Source organism: Nerophis ophidion, linkage group LG03 (genome assembly GCF_033978795.1).
Source record: "Nerophis ophidion isolate RoL-2023_Sa linkage group LG03, RoL_Noph_v1.0, whole genome shotgun sequence".
Lineage (NCBI taxonomy): Eukaryota > Metazoa > Chordata > Actinopteri > Syngnathiformes > Syngnathidae > Nerophis > Nerophis ophidion.
The window spans coordinates 87,964,299-87,983,016 of NC_084613.1; the positions used below are offsets into that span (position 1 = coordinate 87,964,299).

Below are 18,718 nucleotides of genomic sequence, written 5' to 3' on the forward strand. Positions count from 1 at the left end.
AGTGGAAGAGTGGCCGTGCGCAACCCGAGGGTCCCTGGTTCAATCCCCACCTAGTACCAACCTCCTCACGTCCGTTGTGTCCTGAGCAAGACACTTCACCCTTGCTCCTGATGGGTGCTGGTTAGTGCCTTGCGTGGCAGCTCCCTCCATCAGTGTGTGAATGTGGAAGTAGTGTCAAAGCGCTTTGAGTACCTTGAAGGTGGAAAAGGGCTATACAAGTACAACCCATCTGGGGTGGAGGTCTAAAAGTAACCGGACTAACTTGTTCTGGGATGTTTGGAGTCTAGATTTGAGGGTTTTGGAAGTGCGCTAGAATCTTCATAGTGCCTTTTTTTGACCAGAGAGGAGATTCTGCAGAGAAATCTTGTTCGTTGGGGTAGGGAACCTATGGTTCTAGAGCCAGATGTGGCTCTTTTGATGACTGCATCTGGCTCTCAGATAAATCTGAGCTGACATTGCTTAACACCATAAGTAATGAATAATTCCACTTGTAATCAAAGTGTTAAAAATAAAGTTCAAAATATCAAATATGCTCATGCATTTGAATCCATCCATCCTTTTTCTACCGCACTTGTTCAAGAAATTGCAGGATTTATTTATTATTGTGTTTTTTAGGGCTTGCCCTCCTGGAGGTTCTTCAGACCACCAAGCTCCGACATGAGAGCCTGTTTCAGGGTTATGATATTTTTTTATTTTTCAATAAGTCTCTCAGTTGCTTTTTAGCAACTGTCTTTCTCTCTTTCGTTCTCGCTCGCGCTCTGGCTCCAGCTCCAGCTCCAACCCTTTCCTCCTGGCTGCTGCTTATAACAGAGCGACAGGTGATTAGATAACAAGGCCCAGGTGGGACGTCTACGCACCTGTCGCTGATTTCGAGGCCGGTCCTGGCACACCCCGCTTTGCTGCAGGCCCGCAGGCCACGCCCCTCCACAGTTAGCTTCAGAATATCAACGTTATTACAAAGAATACCCGGACCTATTATATTCTCGTAATTTTGGTCTTACTCAAAAATGCACGCGTTTAGTTGTGTTCAGTGTTGAAAAAAAAATGATATGGCTCTCACGGAAATACATTTTAAACTATTTGGATTCTTGGCTCTCTCAGCCAAAAAGGTTCCCGACCCCTGCTCTAGTCTATGGTCCCCTGATAAGACATTCTTAGGTCTTCGTGGAAGTATCCTCGCTCATCCGTGCGGACTGGACACTGGTCGAGAGTTGGTGGGCCAACGAGGGTGGAGTCGGCACTCTTGGTTACTTTGTTGGGCCTGCTCCTGTCTCTGGCCATAAGGGATCTCTCCAGAATTATCCTAGTAAATGTGTCTAATAACATCTGAATCGCTCCCACTGCCCTTGCTTTTCTTTAATTTTTTTTATAGTCCTTCACTCTCACTTTCCTCATCCACGAATCTTTCATCCTCACTCCAATTAATGGGGAAATTGTCGCTTTCTCGGTCCGAATCGCTCTGGCTGCTGGTGGCCATGATTGTAAACAATGTTCAGATGTGAGGAGCTCCACAACCCGTGACGTCACGCGCACATCGTCTGCTACTTCCGGTACAGGCAAGGCTGTTTTATTAGCGACCAAAAGTTGCGAACTTTATTGTCGATGTTCTCTACTAAATCTTTGCAGCAAAAATATGGCAATATGGCGAAATGATGAAGTATGACACATAGAATGGACCTGCTATCCCCGTTTGAATAAGAACATCTCATTTCAGTAGGCCTTTAATGTTAGTTTATAAAAGGAAAACATATTGGATGAGACCCACGGCTGTGCTGAGCATTGCGGTCTCTAAATATAGCGAAGACTTTGCAGACACGCCCGGGACCAGACTAATAACTGGCAGCTAATATTACCATGGCGATAGGCCTGTCCTCGTTTCACACTGCCACTGACTCATCGCTCTTAATTAGATGACACGCTGGTATAATCGTGTGTGTGTGTGTGTGTGTGTGTGTGTGTGTGTGTGTGTGTGCGTGTGTGTGTGTGTGTGTGTGTGTGTGTGTGTGTGTGTGTGTGATCCTTACCCCAGTGACATCCATGACCTTGATGGCTGCCAGTTGCCCCGTCTTAACATGGCGACCCTAGGGACAAAAAAGCAGGAACAGAGAGAAGAAAAACAAACATCAGGGAATACGTCAACAACAACTAGAAATACCGTAGACTACCACAAAGTATTCACGTTTTTGTTTTCGTTTTTTCCCCAGAGGCGGGGGGCTTTGTTGATTCTTAGACGAGTGGCAATTCAGACATGGACGATCATAGAATGGATTAGTAATAAATAGATTCATCGGTCATAAATAAAGTCATGCAGACGGTTCTGAAATTCGGGCTCTTGTTGAAATTCAACGATTTGGTGCATTTAGCAAACATTTGCAAACGGGTCCATCAGACCAACAAACGCTGGCTGAGTAACAAGAAGATTCAGGATTCAAGATTGTTTATTGTCATATTCTCACAGTTCAACAGACAGTTTGCCTTACAATGAAAATCTAACTTTACTAGTCCACCCTTCAACAAGTCACACAGTACTTAGCTAAAAATAAACAGAAAAAAAAATGTGTATACAAAGTACAGTAAGTAACATAACATTATTGCACATTTTGATTGACAGTCAACAATATAAATATGGAGCAGTAGTTGAAGTAATTTTAGTGAACAGAGGTGAAAAGTGTCTACAGTGATGGTTCACAGTTTGGGGGTAGTCAAGGAAAATGATAAATGGTTGTACTTGTATAGCGCTTTTATACCTGCAAGGTACTCAAAGCGCTTTGACACTACTTCCACATTTACCGGTACCATCGTGTTTTAAGACGGCCACAATCATTCCAGTGCCAGGCTCTGGTACCATCATGTTGTTTGGACGGCCCTCGTTCTCACGCTAAAAAAAGACTCTCATAAGAGGAAAATCTGGAGAGTCTAAGCAGTAATTTCTCATTAGGATCAGACTGCCCCAATTCCACGAGGAACAAGGGCTGCTTTGTTGGTGCTTTGTTGGCGGTCAACAATAAGAATCCCAGCCACAGCTCAGTGAGGAGGACGCTTAGAAGGCATCATTGAACCACCTGGTCCACAAGAAGGTCTGTAGACTGGTTTCCTCCCCCGGGTGGCGGGTCTCTCCCTTAGAGATAGGGTGAGAAGCTCTGCCATCCGGGAGGAACTCAAAGTAAAGCCGCTGCTCCTCCACATGGAGAGGAGCCAGATGAGGTGGTTCGGGCATCTGGTCAGGATGCCAACCGAACACCTCCCTAAGGAGGTGTTTCGGACATGTCGGACCAGTAGGAGGCCACGGGGAAGACCCAGGACACGTCAGGAAGACTCTTGTCAGAATAATTGTATCCAAGTTCTCACACAACTTTGTGTCGTCATGAGTTCCCGGCGAGAAGACAAAGGCAGTCTTTGATCCTGCCAAGCAGAAGGCTTGTAAAAGTCAAGCGACATAAAGGCGTCAGTTTTCTTTCTTCAATGGTAATCCACAGAAATTTTTTTTGTCTTGACCCGAGAACTACAACGCTGAGAGGAAGCAGGACCTGATTTCCCTCCAGGGACCTTTTCTTTGAACTGTTTGTAACCAAATGTTACGACCCTTCCCTTAGAAACAGCTGCCATGTAATCAGGGAAAGTCCAAATAAGCCAGAGCGTGGAAGACTGTACAAAAGGTACAGGTGTACGCGTTTCTCCTCATTGAGTCAAATGGAATTCTGTCTGTGTTTAATTTCTTGCGTCTGGTCTTGTTTAACAGATGTCATCAGTGTTTGAACCTGACAACAACGTCTCCCGGCTGACTTCTTAATATCTGCTTACTTTCCGTTTCAACATTACGGAGCTACACTTCTGTTAAAATGTACTAATCACTTATTCTTCTGTTGTCTGATACTTGACATTAGTTTTGGATGATACCACACATTTAGGTATCGATCCGATACCAAGTAGTTACAGGGTCATACATTGGTCATGATTTAAGTTCTCATGTCTTTAGGGACGTATTTCCTGAGTTTATGAATGTGATATGAATTTAAAAAAAATTGTGATGATAAAAAATATTGAGGTACTCATAGTAGTATCGACTAGATACGCTGTTGGACTTGGTATCATTACAGTGGATGTCAGGTGTAGATCCACCCATGGTGTTTGTTTACATTGTGACGCAGGTGAGCTATTGTATCTTCCTACGGTGTGTAGTGAAGCATGTTTAGCTATTCCTCGTCCTGCAGTGATATTAATACTTTTATTTTATTGGTCGCCATGGAGGTGAGGATTAGTGATTTAAAAGTCGCTAAAATACTGCTGACATTAGCCGCTAACTAATCCGAAAGCACCTCTCCCTGAAGGTGTTTCAGTGTTATAACTTCACCTTTATCGTTCATTTTTAAGCCAAAATGCGTCCGTTCTCCCTTTTCTGTCCACACACTGTGTCTGCTTGTAAGTACTCTGTGTGTGTGCGCTGCCGAACATGCTCCCATGCTCGTAAAACCAGCACGTGACGAGGCACCATCATGCCCGGTAACTGGTACTTTTCAAACAGAGTATAGTACCGTTTTTTTTTATTCATCAGTACCGTTATACTACACCAGTACCGGTATACCGTACAATTAGAGATGGAATTTGGGACATGATCTCCCTGAGAGAGCATGAGGAGGTTGAGATGGGCGGGGTTTTAGGGTAGGGGGTAGCTGGGGATGTATATTGTAGCGTCCCGGAAGAGTTAGTGTTCTATTGTGTTTATGTTGTGTTACAGTGCGGATGTTCTCCCGAAATGTGTTTGTCATTCTTCTTAGTTAGAGTTAGTGCTGCAAGGGGTTCCGGGTATTTGTTCGGTTGTGTTTATGTTGTGTTACGGCGCGAATGTTCTCCCGAAAATGAGTTTGTCATTCTCGTTTGGTGTGGGTTCACAGTGTGGTGCATATTTGTAACAGTGTTAAAGTTGTTTATACGCCCACCCTCAGTGTGACCTGTATGGCTGTTGACCAAGTATGCCTTGCATTCACTTGTGTGTGTGTGAAAGGCCGTATATATTACGTGATTGGGCCGACACGTAAAGGCAGTGCCTTTAAAGATTACTGGCGCTCTGTACAGCGGCGTTTTAAAATAATCATACATTTTACTTTTTGAAACCGATTCTGATAATTTCCAATATTGCATCTTGAAGCATTTATTGGCTGATAATATGATTGTTATGTCCGATATTATCGGACATCTCTACGTACAATCCTACTCCTGTCATCAAGAAAATCCTTGTTTATATCAACTATTTTCCCAAAAAGCCGCTCTGAGCCGAGACAGTTTTTCATTGCATTACTCCATTAATAGAACAAATGAATCAACCCGAGCGCCTCCCTAGGGAGGTGTTTAGGGCACGTCCGACCGGTACGAGGCCACGGGGAAAACCTAGGACACGTTGGGAAGACTATGTCTCCCGGCTGGCCTGGGAACGCCTCGGGATCCCCCAGGAGGACCTGGACCAAGTAGCTGGGGAGAGGGAAGTCTGGGCTTCCCTGCTTAGGCTGCTGCCCCCGTGACCTGACCTCGGATAAGCGGAAGAAGATGGATGGATGGATGAATCAACAGATTACTCCATCACTAAAACAATCGATAGCTGCAGCAATTGAAGCTAACATGGGGTATATTTATTTTTTCCCTAGTGGGACCCCCTGATGACAATAGGGGTGTAACAGTACGTGTATTTGTATTGAACTGTTTCGGTACGGGGGTTTCGGTTCGGTGGTGTAACGAACGAGTTTCCACACGGACATATTAGGTAGCGTACCGCATGTTGTGTAAACAATGCAGAGCGAGGCACAACACACGGCATGCTAGCAGTGACCAGGCTAGGACAACATGTAAAAGCCAGAGCTTGAAGACCCTCCTGCCTCGTTAACATCTCCCCTATGGGAACACTTTGGCTGTGCGGTGCGATACAACAATGGAGGACAGAGGTTTGCCGACATTGTTGAGCAGCAGTAGGGTGGGCGTCTGCCAACACGTCAAACATGCTAACCCTTTTGAAGCGTCACCAGTGCATTTAAGCAGCCTCTCCTCGTCCAGTCAGGCAGGGCTGAAGCAATAACAAATGTTTTTATAGCAGCAGATACAAGACCATCCATCCATCCATCTTCTACCGCTTGTCCCGTCCGGGGTCACAGGGGGGTGCTGTATTGCATTTAAAACTAGATTTTGACCCACTTCTATGGTGGAAGAACAATAAGCCCATATATCCTCTTACTGCCAAGTTAGAAAAGTTAATCTGAGGCTGAGTTGACTTGAAACTGTTTAATGTCGCACTTTTTATATGTAGAAGAAAAGTTTTGTCATTTTTTTTCATCTGAGCAACAACTTGAGGCAGTTTAATGTTGATGAACGTGGACCCCGACTTAAACAAGTTGAAAAACTTATTGGGGTGTTAGCATTTAGTGGTCAATTGTACAGAATATGTACTGTACTGTGCAATCTACTAATAAAAGTCTCATTTAATCAATCAAAAAAAGCACTTTATATGTAGAAATGTTTTGTTAAGAAACCATTCTGAGCCTTATCTTATTTACTTTTATTTTATATATGTTGACCATATTAACCCTGGAAAAGGACCCTGTGTGTATATGCATGTTATGCTATTGTTTACAAATTTGGTAAATGAATTACCAAACAATTTATATTGTGTGAACCGTGACCTCTAAACCGAGGTACGTACCCAACCGAAATCTTTGTGTAGGTTCACACCCCGAGATGACATGCTTGCATACATTGTTGCATCATCAGATGCACGGCCCATGACTTATGGGCTTTGAGTCGTGGTTCCGAGACAGACTCGTCCTTCCTCACAGATAACAAACTGTCCGAGACGTGACCTTCAGCGGTGTGCAATCACAAGCGGCATGCGGGCGACGAGCTGCCAGCGTTTCTTGGCACCCAAACCCGGTCATGTGGTACAGACAGAGGACGTTCTGGTGGCTTCGGTCAAAGCTCTCGGAATTCCCATCAGTCGGTGGCAGATGGACGCTCTGTCTTCCTTCGGATTCACCTTCACACATGCGGGATGTACCTGACAGCGGCGACTCCACACTGTCATGCTACACTTTGACCACCTGCCTTGACTCACCTATGAACTTGAAGTGCCATCCCATTCCTAACCCGGAGATGTGGGGGCAACTTTTGCTGCTAATACGGCTTCAACTCTTCCGGGAAGGCTGTCCACAAGGTCGCGGAGCAGGTTTATAGGACGTGTTCACCATTCTTCCAAAAGCGCGTTGGTGAGTTCACACACTGGCCGAGAAGCCCTGGCTCTCAGTCGCTGTTCTAATTCACCTCAAAAGTGTTCTGTCGGGTTCAGGTCAGGACTCTGTGCAGGCCAGTCAAGATCATCTTTGACAGCACATTGTATATATGTATTTATTTATACATATGTATGTACATATGTATATACATGTATAGATACAAATATATGTATATTTACGTGTATATGTATATTTATGTGTATATCTACATACATATATATATATAGTGGTGTCTCATTCAAGCACCGCCTGACAGGTAAGCACCTCACAGGGGAGGAGCCAGGGCATGGAGGCAGAGTGGTGGACGGAACACAACGCCCCAGCCTTGGTTGCATCATGGAGAGGTGGTACATTCCTCTCTACCATCTCAACCAGCCTGAAGTGCCACCAGCTGTGCGACCAGGTGAGGAAGAAGCGACAAACCTTTCACAACTCTGCCTCATTCAGGTCTGGCTCTCCTCTGTGTCGAGGCAGGTGCATCAGGCCGTAAGTTGAGACATCCACTATTTCACCACTAAGGACATTACTGGTGAAATGTTTTACTTATGTTGTGTTTCTATTGTTTATAGGCAATTATCTAGGACACATATAGAAGTGTGATGTGTGCAGGATTGAGAGCCCCAGATGGGAGATAGTTAAGTTTGTTAATGGACACTTTAATTTTCATACTTCCACACCTTGTACAATAAATGCCCTGTTCGGTTTTCTGCAAACCCAATCCTGTGTCCTGGTGAGAATCAGGTGCCACAATATGTATTCATACATACATACATATATATACATATATGCATGTATTTATATGTATGTTTACATATATATGTCGGGCTTGCCCCTGACAGCTTGTTTGTGTTTTAGTTTTTCCTGTGTGTGTGTAGTATTTCTTGTCTTTAGTTCCTGTCAGCGCTCTTATTTTGTCTGTTTCCTGTCTTTCTCCCTGAGTGCTGTGTCCCCTCAGCTGCGGCTGATTGGCAGCTGGCCACACCTGGTGTCAATCAGCCCGCTCCTATTTAGGCCTTTTTTTCCATCCAGTCTGTGCCGTATTATTGTATATTATTGTCACTTCTGTATTGTCGCTCCTGTCCTGTCGTGTCGTGCCATTGCAGCGTAGCGGTAAGCTATATTTTGGTAGCAGTTTGTAGCTTAATATCTTTTGTTCCCTGCTTTCAATTTGTCTTTGAACTACACGTAACGACTTGTGGTTTCCTGCTCGCTACCAGCTAACTTCCATGCTAGGCCCTTTAGTTTTTGCTAGCTTACATGCTAAGCTCCTTTTGTTTTCCAGCTCCCATGCTAGCTCTCTTAGTTTGTTATTTGCCTCGTGCAGGCTTTTTGTTGTACCCCTTTTGTCTTAGCATTTTATTAAACCATGTTTTCTCACTCAATGCCTGTCTCCTTCTCTGCATCTTGGGGTTCGCCACAAACTAACTCTGACAATATATGCATATACTGTATATACATATATACATATGTATATGTGTATATACATGTATATATATGTCTTGATTGGATTATCCGGAGAATAGTGCTCGATACCGTGGTAGAGCGCAATATGTAGGTGTGGGAAAAAATCACAAGACTACTTCATCTCTACAGATCTGTTTCATGAGGGGTTCCCTCAATCATCAGGAGGGAAAATCTCCACATAATGATGATTGAGGGAACCCCTCATGAAACAGATCTGTAGAGATGAAGTAGTCTTGTGATTTTTTCCCACACCTACATACATGTATATATATGTATATATATATACATATGTGTATATGCATGTCTATATATGTATTTATACATATATACGCATATATATACATATATTTATATGTTTACATATATATATACATACATATATGTATATTAGTGTGTATATACATATATTTACATACATTTTCTTCTGTCAAAATGGATAGAGGGAATATGTTTCATAAGAAAGATGAAGTGCTGTATCGATGGCTATCATTTACAGACTTATGCGGCCCACATAAAAGAACGTGGCGGGCCACATCTAAACCCTGGCCTGGACTTTGACACGTGTGCGGCTTAAGAGGTCAAACATGTTCCTTAATGGGAAAGTTGGCAGACTTTCTATTATTTCCCTCCTGATGGCGTCCCATTCACGACAATACACTTTCAGCAGGGAGGCTCATCCTTCCTCCGCTGGTTTTCAGCCCCTCTGACCTAAATCTGCACTTTTTCCCCTCTCATTATGCAACCCTCTTAACCCCTCTTATGCCTTTCATTATTGCACGGCCTCCATCCTCTCAAAGCCCCCGTGCTCCTATTTCCTGTCCTGCTTCTCCTCCGTCGCGGCTCAGAAGGCGACCGGACCGGACACTTGTGCGGAAAAAAACATTTATTATTCATTCGACGCCGAGTGCGAGGTTCAGTGGCGTTATTTTGCGTCTGCAAAATAACGAGGCCCCCCTCTGGCATCATCGCACCACCTTCACCAGAGTCCTCGTCTATATTGCGAGTCCGATTCCCGCCTTCTTTAATCCCATCCAGATATCCTCCCTCGAATGTTGTGGGAGTGGAAAGGTGTCACTCACACATAAAAAGCCCAAAAGCGTTGACAGCCAGGTGTGTTGGTGCGATAACCAAACCCAATTGGCGAGGTGTGTTCCGCCCGGATGGCCGCGCTGTGAAGCCGACAGCTAAATGATGGCGGACTGATAACCCCTCAGGAGTCCATACCTGGACTTGTGCTACTTTCCACTTGTTGGACTTTAGTGAACATGCCTGTTCATTGAGCAAGCATCTGTATTAACTATCCCTTTGTATTGGGCTGCATGTAAAATATGAGATACACTATGTATTTATTTGGCCACCCATCCAAATGATCAGAATCAGGTGTCTTAATCACTTGGCCCGGCCACAGGTGTATAAAACCAAGCACTTAGGCATGGAGACTGTTTCGACAAACATTTGTGAAAGAATCTCAGTGATTTACAGCGTGGAACTGTCATAAGATGTTTAATTCCTTGCTTCTGGTCTTGTTTAATAGATGTCATCCGTGTTTGAACTTTGGTTATTAGAGAGTTCCGGTCGGACGGTTTTTCACGGGACGCATTTCCGGCGGATGAGGAGACGCTGCTCCGTTTTTGACGGAAGTAAAGTCCGACTGTCATTGAAACAGTTAACACCATCTTTTTGACACTTCTTCCACTCCCGTCCTTGCACGCTACACGGCTGCAAAAAAGACGACGGGGAGAAGACGCTGTCGAAGGTGAGCCACGTAAGTAAGACCGCCCACAAAATGGCGCATCCGGAAACAACTGTCAGAAAGCGGCTTAATGATGATGTGTAAAACATCATCTATGCAACATTTTGACCAAAGAACCACCATGACATGTTATGTAGACCACAAAGAAGTCTTTTACATTCAGAAACATAAATAAATAATTAGGGCTGTCCAATAATATCGGACTGCCGATATTATCGGCTGATAAATGCTGTAAAATGTAATATCGGAAATTATCGGTATCGGTTTCAAATATTCGGTATCAGTTTCAAAAAGTAAAATGTATGTGGTACAAGGACGTAGGGAGGAGTACAGAACTTTAAAGGCACTGCCTTTGCGTGCCGTCCCAATCATGTAATATCTACGGCTTTACACACACACAAGCGAATGCAAGACATACTTGGTCAACCGCCATACAGGTCACATATAAACAAATATGCGCCACACTGTGAACCCACACTAAACAAGAATGACAAACACATTTTCGGGAGAACATCCGCACCGTAACACAACATCAACACAACAGAACAAATACCCAGAATCCCTTGCAGCACTACCTCATCCGGGATGCTACAATATACACCCCCGGCCCCCCTCAACCCCACACTTTGTTAGCCTTAGACTTTGTGAAAGTCAAAGTAGAGTATATCCCACAGTTGTAGTGGGTATCAGGATTATCCCAAATTCAAAGCTGCTGTTTTGAGGCATGTTAAAAAATAAATAATGCACTTTGTGACTTCAATAATAAACATGGCAGTGAGGGTGGCCATATAAACAACTTTAACACTGTTACAAATATGAACCCACACCAAACGAGAATGACAAACACATTTTCGGGAGAACACCCGCGCCGTAACACAACATAAACACAACCGAACAAATACCCAGAAACCCTCGCAGCACTAACTCTAACCAACAAGAATGACAAACACATTTTCGAGAGAACACCCGCGCCGTAACACAACATAAACACAACCGAACAAATACCCAGAAACCCTTGCAGCACTAACTCTAACCAACAAGAATGACAAACACATTTTCGAGAGAACACCCGCGCCGTAACACAACATAAACACAACCGAACAAATACCCAGAAACCCTTGCAGAACTAACTCTAACCAACAAGAATGACAAACACATTTTCGAGAGAACACCCGCGCCGTAACACAACATAAACACAACCGAACAAATACCCAGAAACCCTTGCAGCACTAACTCTAACCAACAAGAATGACAAACACATTTTCGAGAGAACACCCGCGCTGTAACACAACATAAACACAACCGAACAAATACCCAGAAACCCTTGCAGCACTAACTCTAACCAACAAGAATGACAAACACATTTTCGAGAGAACACCCGCGCCGTAACACAACATAAACACAACAGAACAAATACCCAGAAACCCTCGCAGCACTAACTCTAACCAACAAGAATGACAAACACATTTTCGAGAGAACACCCGCGCCGTAACACAACATAAACACAACAGAACAAATACCCAGAAACCCTCGCAGCACTAACTCTAACCAACAAGAATGACAAACACATTTTCGAGAGAACACCCGCGCCGTAACACAACATAAACACAACAGAACAAATACCCAGAAACCCTTGCAGCACTAACTCTAACCAACAAGAATGACAAACACATTTTCGAGAGAACACCCGCGCCGTAACACAACATAAACACAACCGAACAAATACCCAGAAACCCTTGCAGCACTAACTCTAACCAACAAGAATGACAAACACATTTTCGAGAGAACACCCGCGCCGTAACACAACATAAACACAACCGAACAAATACCCAGAAACCCTTGCAGAACTAACTCTAACCAACAAGAATGACAAACACATTTTCGAGAGAACACCCGCGCCGTAACACAACATAAACACAACCGAACAAATACCCAGAAACCCTTGCAGCACTAACTCTAACCAACAAGAATGACAAACACATTTTCGAGAGAACACCCGCGCCGTAACACAACATAAACACAACAGAACAAATACCCAGAAACCCTCGCAGCACTAACTCTAACCAACAAGAATGACAAACACATTTTCGGGAGAACACCCGCGCCGTAACACAACATAAACACAACCGAACAAATACCCAGAAACCCTTGCAGCACTAACTCTAACCAACAAGAATGACAAACACATTTTCGAGAGAACACCCGCGCCGTAACACAACATAAACACAACAGAACAAATACCCAGAAGCCCTTGCAGCACTAACTCTAACCAACAAGAATGACAAACACATTTTCGAGAGAACACCCGCGCCCTAACACAACATAAACACAACAGAACAAATACCCAGAAACCCTTGCAGCACTAACTCTAACCAACAAGAATGACAAACACATTTTCGAGAGAACACCCGCGCCGTAACACAACATAAACACAACAGAACAAATACCCAGAAACCCTTGCAGCACTAACTCTAACCAACAAGAATGACAAACACATTTTCGAGAGAACACCCGCGCCGTAACACAACATAAACACAACAGAACAAATACCCAGAAGCCCTTGCAGCACTAACTCTAACCAACAAGAATGACAAACACATTTTCGAGAGAACACCCGCGCCGTAACACAACATAAACACAACAGAAAAAATACCCAGAAACCCTTGCAGCACTAACTCTAACCAACAAGAATGACAAACACATTTTCGAGAGAACACCCGCGCCGTAACACAACATAAACACAACAGAACAAATACCCAGAAACCCTTGCAGCACTAACTCTAACCAACAAGAATGACAAACACATTTTCGAGAGAACACCCGCGCCGTAACACAACATAAACACAACAGAACAAATACCCAGAAACCCTTGCAGCACTAACTCTAACCAACAAGAATGACAAACACATTTTCGAGAGAACACCCGCACCGTAACACAACATAAACACAACAGAACAAATACCCAGAAACCCTTGCAGCACTAACTCTAACCAACAAGAATGACAAACACATTTTCGAGAGAACACCCGCGCCGTAACACAACATAAACACAACCGAACAAATACCCAGAAACCCTCGCAGCACTAACTCTAACCAACAAGAATGACAAACACATTTTCGAGAGAACACCCGCGCTGTAACACAACATAAACACAACAGAACAAATACCCGGAACCCCTTCCAGCACTAACTCTTCCGGGAGGCTACAATATACAAACCGTGCTACTCCCCCCCCGGCCCCCACGTCAACCACCTCATGCTCTCTCAGGAAGAGCATGTCCCAAAATTCCAAGCTGCTGTTTTGAGACACGTTAAAAAAATGATGCAATTTGTGACTTCAATAATAAATATGGCACTTTTTTTTTTCCATAACTTGAGTTGATTTATTTTGTAAAACCTTGTTACATAGTTTAATGCATCCAGCGGGGCATCACAACAAAATGAGGCATTCCACCACTGTATATATCGGTATCGGTTGATATCGGAATCGGTAATTAAGAGTTGGACTATATCGAAATATCGGCAAAAAAGCCATTATCGGACCTCTCTAGTCAAAAATACAAGCACACACACACACACAAATGCATCCACTATGCGGGACACTTCCTGTGGTTGCCTAGCAACAGCTCGGGCTGGTCCAAGTAAAGTGGGCGGGGCAATTAAAGATACGGGCGAAGGAGGAGAGGGAATAGTTTGAAGGAAAGAGACCGGTCCTCATTATGGGAAGGACACGAGGCGATGCCGAGGACAGAAAAGAACGTCACCTGGCATCTGTAGAGCTCCAGTGGAAGTAGGACAGTGCGTGGCCCTCATATATATTTACATCTGACCCAGAAAAGCAAAAGTACATGAAGGCGCCACATTGGCCAAACAGGAAGTGGGGGAACAGACTGCGATGTCAAACTCTTTGTCAAGTGGAAATGGGTTACACCCTAATCCTAATCCTAATCCAAGCTATTTTGGTAATCCACACGTAAACACACACGCACACACAAAGCGAATATGAACAGCATCAAAACCAACTTGGTGTGAATGAGACACAGCATAGTTTGTCATCTTGTTACATTTTCACGTCTACAAAACCCAAAAGCGGTGCGGTTGTCACGCCGTGTAAACGGTAATTAAAAATGGAATACAATGAATAATTGTTAGAAGAATTATGTGTAAATTATCACACAACTCTTAAATTTAAAACTCTGTCTCTGCATGATTCCTTGCTTCTTGTCTGTTTAATAAATGTCATCAGTGTTTTCGAAGCCTTTCAACCTATATTCAACGGAGTAGACTGCAAACACAAGCTATTTAACGTTCGAACTGGTAAACGTTGTTATTTTTTGCAAATATCAGCTCATTTGGAAATTGAAGCCCGCAACAGGTTTCAAAAAAGCTGGCACAAGTGGCAAAAAGGACTGAGGAAGTTGAGGAATGCTCATTAAAGACGTTTTTGCAACATCCCACAGGTGTGCAGGCTAATTGGAAACAGGTGGGCGCCATGCTTGGGTGTGAAAGCAGCTTCCATGAAATGCTCAGTGTCAGGTTCAAACACTGGTGACGTCTATTAAACAAGACCAGAAGCAAGGAATTAAACAGAGACAGGATTGAATTTGGCTCAATTGAGGAGAAACGCGTACACAGATAGATAGATGGATGGATGGATGGATGGATGGATGGATGGATAGATGGATAGATGGATAGATGGATAGATGGATAGATGGATAGATGGATAGATGGATAGATGGATAGATAGATAGATAGATAGATAGATAGATAGATAGATAGATAGATAGATAAATAGAACTTGTCAGAGTTTGTTTGTGACGAACCCCCACGATGCAGAGATGGAGGCTGGCATTGAATAGGACAACATGACTTAATTCAAATAATAGAACAAGAACAAACAAAAGGGTACAAACACAAAGCGCGCACGAGGCGGATAACAAAAACAAGAAGGGGGCCTAGCGTGGAAGCTAGTGGGTAGCGAGCAGGAAAACAGAAGACGTACTTGTAAAATGAAAGAACAAACTGGAAGCAGGGAACAAAAAACAGTAAGCTACGTATATCAAACGAATGAAGAAAGAAAGAAGGAAAGAAAGAAAGAAAGAAAGAAAGAAAGAAAGAAAGAAAGAAAGAAAGAAAGAATAATTGTTAGAATAATTACGTGTAAGTTATCACACAACTCTTAAATTTAAAACTGCATGATTCCTTGCTTCTTGTCTGTTTAATAGATAGTTTGATGCTTAAACTTGACAATTTTGGTACAACACTAGTACACTGTTGATGTGACTCAATGCCCAGTAGTGCGTAAATGTGTTCCTGTATAGTATTTATCCAGCTATGGTCATGTGAGACATCAATGATGGTACAAACCCCGTTTCCATATGCGTTGGGAAATGGTGTTAGATGTAAATATAAACAGAATACAATGATTTGCAAATCCTTTTCAAGCCATATTCAGTTGAATGCACTACAAAGACAACATATTTGATGTTCAAACTCATAAACTTTATCTTTTTTATGCAAAAAATAATTAACTTAGAATTTCATGGCTGCAACACGTGCCAAAGTAGTTGGGAAAGGGCATGTTCACCACTGTGTTACATCACCTTTTCTTTTAACAACACTCAATAAACGTTTGGGAACTGAGGAAACTAATTGTTGAAGCTTTTAAAGTGGAATTCTTTCCCATTCTTGTTTTATGTAGAGCTTCAGTCCTTCAACAGTCCGGGTCTCCGCTGTCCTATTTTACGCTTCATAATGCACCACACATTGTCCATGGGAGACAGGTCTGGACTGCAGGCGGGCCAGGAAAGTACCTGCACTCTTTTTTTACGAAGCCACGCTGTTGTAACACTTGTCTTGCTGAAATAAGCAGGGGCGTCCATTATAACATTGCTTGAATGACAATGTCTGTTGCTCCAAAACCTGTATGTACCTTTCAGCATTAATGGTGCCTTCACAGATGTGTAAGTTACCCATGCCTTGGGCACTAATGCACCCCCATACCATCACACATGCTGGCTTTTACACTTTGCGTCAATAACAGTCTGGATGGTTCGCTTCCCCTTTGGTCTGAATGACACCATGTCGAATATTTCCAAGAAAAATTTGAAATGTGGACTCGTCAGACCACAGAACACTTTTCCACTTTGCATCAGTCCATCTTAGATGGTCTCGGGCCCAGAAAAGCCGGCGGCGTTTCTGGATGTTGTTGACAAATGGCTTTTGCTTTGAATAGTAGAGCTTTGACTTGCACTTACAGATGTAGCGACCAACTGTAGTTACTGACAGTGGTTTTCTGATGTGTTCCTGAGCCCATGTGGTGATATCCTTTAGAGATTGATATCGGTTTTTGATACAGTGCCGTCTGAGGGATCGAAGGTCACGGTCATTCAATGTTGGTTTCCGGCCATGCCGCTTACGTGGAGTGATTTCTCCAGATTCTCTGAACCTTTTGATGATATTATGGAGCGTAGATGTTGAAATCCCTAAAATTCTTGCAATGTCACTTTGAGAAAGGTTGTTCTTAAACTGTTTGACTATTTGCTCACACAGTTGTGGACAAAGGGGTGTACCTCGCCCCATCCTTTCTTGCGAAAGACTGAGCATTTTTTGGGAAGCTGTTTTTATAGCCAATCATGGCACCCACCTGTTCCCAATTAGCCTGCACACCTGTGGGATGTTCCAAATAAGTGTTTGATGAGCATTCCTCAACTTTATCAGTATTTATTGCCACCTTTCCCAACTTCTTTGTCACGTGTTGCTGGCATCAAATTCTAAAGTTAATGATTATTTGCAAAAAAAAATAAAGTTTATGAGTTTGAACATGAAATATGTTGTCTTTGTAGCATATTCAACTGAATATGGCTTGAAAAGGATTTGCAAATCATTGTATTCTGTTTATATTTACATCTAACACAATTTCCCAACTCATATGGAAACGGGGTTTGTATTTGTCACCTTCTGGAGACCTCCAGGAAATAACTACCTTTTTAGGACCACCTTTTCTAGATATATAAAGATGTGTATTTACAACATTAATAATATATAAATACTGTCCAAATATTAAAAAAAGGTTGTTGTGAAAAATTTGTTGAAATTTCCCAAGAAAATCTTGTTGGCAGTGTTACAATAAAAGTCGTCATTTTTACTCAACGCAAGGCAACATTTTACAAGAGAAACCCAACATTTGTGCAAGTTGGAATTTTTACTCAATAACAGTCGCAATTTTACAAGAAAAAGCTTAAAATGTTGGCAAATTTTATCAAAAGAGTCGTAATTTTACTTCACAAAAGTCACAATTTTATGATAAAAATGTTAAATGTTGACAATGTTATAATAATAATCACAATTTCGCTCCAAAAAATGTCCCTATTTTACAAGAACAACATAAAAATTGTCAATATTGTGATAAGTCAGAATTTTTACATGACAGATGTCACCGTTCTGCATCAAAAAGTAATAATTTCACATTAAAAAAAAGGTATAATAACTCATATGGAAACGGGGTTTGTATTCTGAGGGGCAATCATTGGGAGATACATCCATCCATCCATCCATTTTCTACCGCTTATTCCCTTTTGGTGGTGCGGGGGGCGTTGGCGCCTATCTCAGCCACAATCGGGCGGAAGGCGGGGTACACCCTGGACAAGTCGCCACCTCATCGCAGGGCCAACACAGATAGACAGACATTCACACACTAGGGACCATTTAGTGTTGCCAATCAACCTATCCCCAGGTGCATGTCTTTGGAGGTGGGAGGGGCCTATCCCCAGGTGCATGTCTTTGGAGGTGGGAGGGGCCTATCCCCAGGTGCATGTCTTTGGAGGTGGGAGGGGCCTATCCCAAGGTGCATGTCTTTGGAGGTGGGAGGGGCCTATCCCCAGGTGCATGTCTTTGGAGGTGGGAGGGGCCTATCCCCAGGTGCATGTCTTTGGAGGTGGGAGGGGCCTATCCCCAGGTGCATGTCTTTGGAGGTGGGAGGGGCTTATCCCCAGGTGCATGTCTTTGGAGGTGGGAGGGGCCTATCCCCAGGTGCATGTCTTTGGAGGTGGGAGGGGCTTATCCCCAGGTGCACGTCTTTGGAGGTGGGAGGGGCCTATCCCCAGGTGCATGTCTTTGGAGGTGGGAGGAAGCCGGAGTACCCGGCGGGAACCCACGCATTCACGGGGAGAACATGCAAACTCCACACAGAAAGATCCCGAGCCTGGATTTGAACCCAGGACTGCAGGACCTT

General features: G+C 43.4%; 1 protein-coding gene across 10 annotated transcripts in view; it reads right to left on the minus strand.

The window, feature by feature from the left end:
* tnika (TRAF2 and NCK interacting kinase a) overlaps nt 1–18,718 on the minus strand; it is a 174,246-nt gene that overhangs the window by 97,455 nt on the left and 58,073 nt on the right. For all 10 annotated transcript variants that reach the window (XM_061896301.1, XM_061896297.1, XM_061896299.1 and 7 more), the window contains exon 3: nt 2,025–2,081. In XM_061896301.1, the coding sequence (XP_061752285.1) occupies nt 2,025–2,081 (57 nt within the window). The remainder of the gene's footprint in view (nt 1–2,024; nt 2,082–18,718) is intronic.